At 38.5% G+C, this 1,366-nt stretch overlaps 1 protein-coding gene across 1 annotated transcript; it reads right to left on the bottom strand.

Annotated features, from left to right (window-relative positions):
• Window positions 1-22: 22 nt before the first annotated feature.
• On the bottom strand, window positions 23-1,210 carry LOC105316232 (heat shock 70 kDa protein 12A-like; the record flags this gene model as incomplete). The annotated part of the gene is made up of 1 exon (XM_011411053.1): window positions 23-1,210. A coding segment is annotated over one exon (1,188 nt), but the record flags the coding sequence as incomplete, so codon positions are not given.
• Between the last annotated feature and the right edge of the window lie 156 nt (window positions 1,211-1,366).

A 1,366-nucleotide genomic window follows, 5' to 3' on the forward strand; every position in this document is an offset into this window, starting at 1 on the left:
TGAAATCAATAAATATGTCTACATCTCTCTCATCTCTTGGTATATTATCAGGATTAGGAACATCAAGTATCAGCTCACCAATCTTACGTACTGTTTGTTTACCTTTTTTATCCCTTGTATACTGTACTCCATCATCTCCTGTACAGTATATAGGAATGGTTACTTGTGTGAGGCTTTGAGAAGGAGGTATTAGTGTGGTTTTATACACTTCATCCTTTAGTACTTCTCCTTTAAGTACAAATACCTTAAAGACATTTTTACAACGTTGTTTATAGCCTTCTTCATCTAGATACTGGTAATGCTCATCATGTATTGATGGGTCAAATTCAGGCTGACATCCAATCCCATAGGTAGCATCAGCAACACGTGATTGGATTATGTTAGGATCTTTCCTCCACATTACTGCTCCTGATACAACAGCAAGATCTGGATAGATAGGACACACTATATTATCATATAGTTTGCCACAATGCTGAGCAATAGCTTCTTCGATCTTTTGTCTAACAAACCTACACCCTCCAAACCCTCCTACCAGATAAACTGTATCAATATGATCCGTTAACTCATCAAATGCTGCTCTCACACACTCTATGATCTTATCAACTGTGGATTTGAATATCTTCTCTTCTAGTAAGTTGTATCCTATGCTTAAGGAATCATCTCCTGGATCATAGCACATATGTAGCTTGCTTGCTTCATGTAGCTTATCACTACCATAGTGCTTCATAAAAGTTCTTGGTAATGATAATGTGATTTTGCTAAAGCCCTCAATTTCATTTCCAAATCTCTTTTTTCGCTCTTCAAATTCTTCGAAGAAGAGCTTATTTAGTGTAGCTATGGCTCTGATGGGGTCAGATTCTATAAAAGATTGGAAGCCTCCATCATCTACTGCTTCTTCCAGTAACATTGATAAAGCTTCATTGATGGTAGTACCTCCCCAGGTGTTACCCATTGGTGGTAATAGGACACTAATTCTCCCAGTGCTCTTATCATGTACAGTAATATCAACTGTACCTCCTCCTATATCAACTACCATGTATCTCTCTGGAGGTGTTCCTGATACTTCTGACTGATGCTGTGCAGCTATAGCAGCTACTTCTGGTTCTAGAGCTAATGATAGCATCTCAGGATTAACCTCCTCTGGACGTGGTAAAGGAGAATCAACTGGAGTGAACCTTGTTATACCAGGAGCATCAGAAGTCAGACCAGCCTACGGTATCATGAAATAATATAAAAAGCATTCACCATATTAGCCCATAGGCCCCTTACACATGTGCATTTAGTTTAACATACTCATAACTGTTGAATCAACGTAAGGACATCAATAGAGCGGTTTCAGTGACGTCACATTTTGACGTCATAATTA

This window comes from Amphimedon queenslandica, unplaced genomic scaffold, assembly GCF_000090795.2.
Source record: "Amphimedon queenslandica unplaced genomic scaffold, v1.1 AMPQUscaffold_3052_Cont24949, whole genome shotgun sequence".
Classification (NCBI taxonomy): Eukaryota; Metazoa; Porifera; class Demospongiae; order Haplosclerida; family Niphatidae; genus Amphimedon; species Amphimedon queenslandica.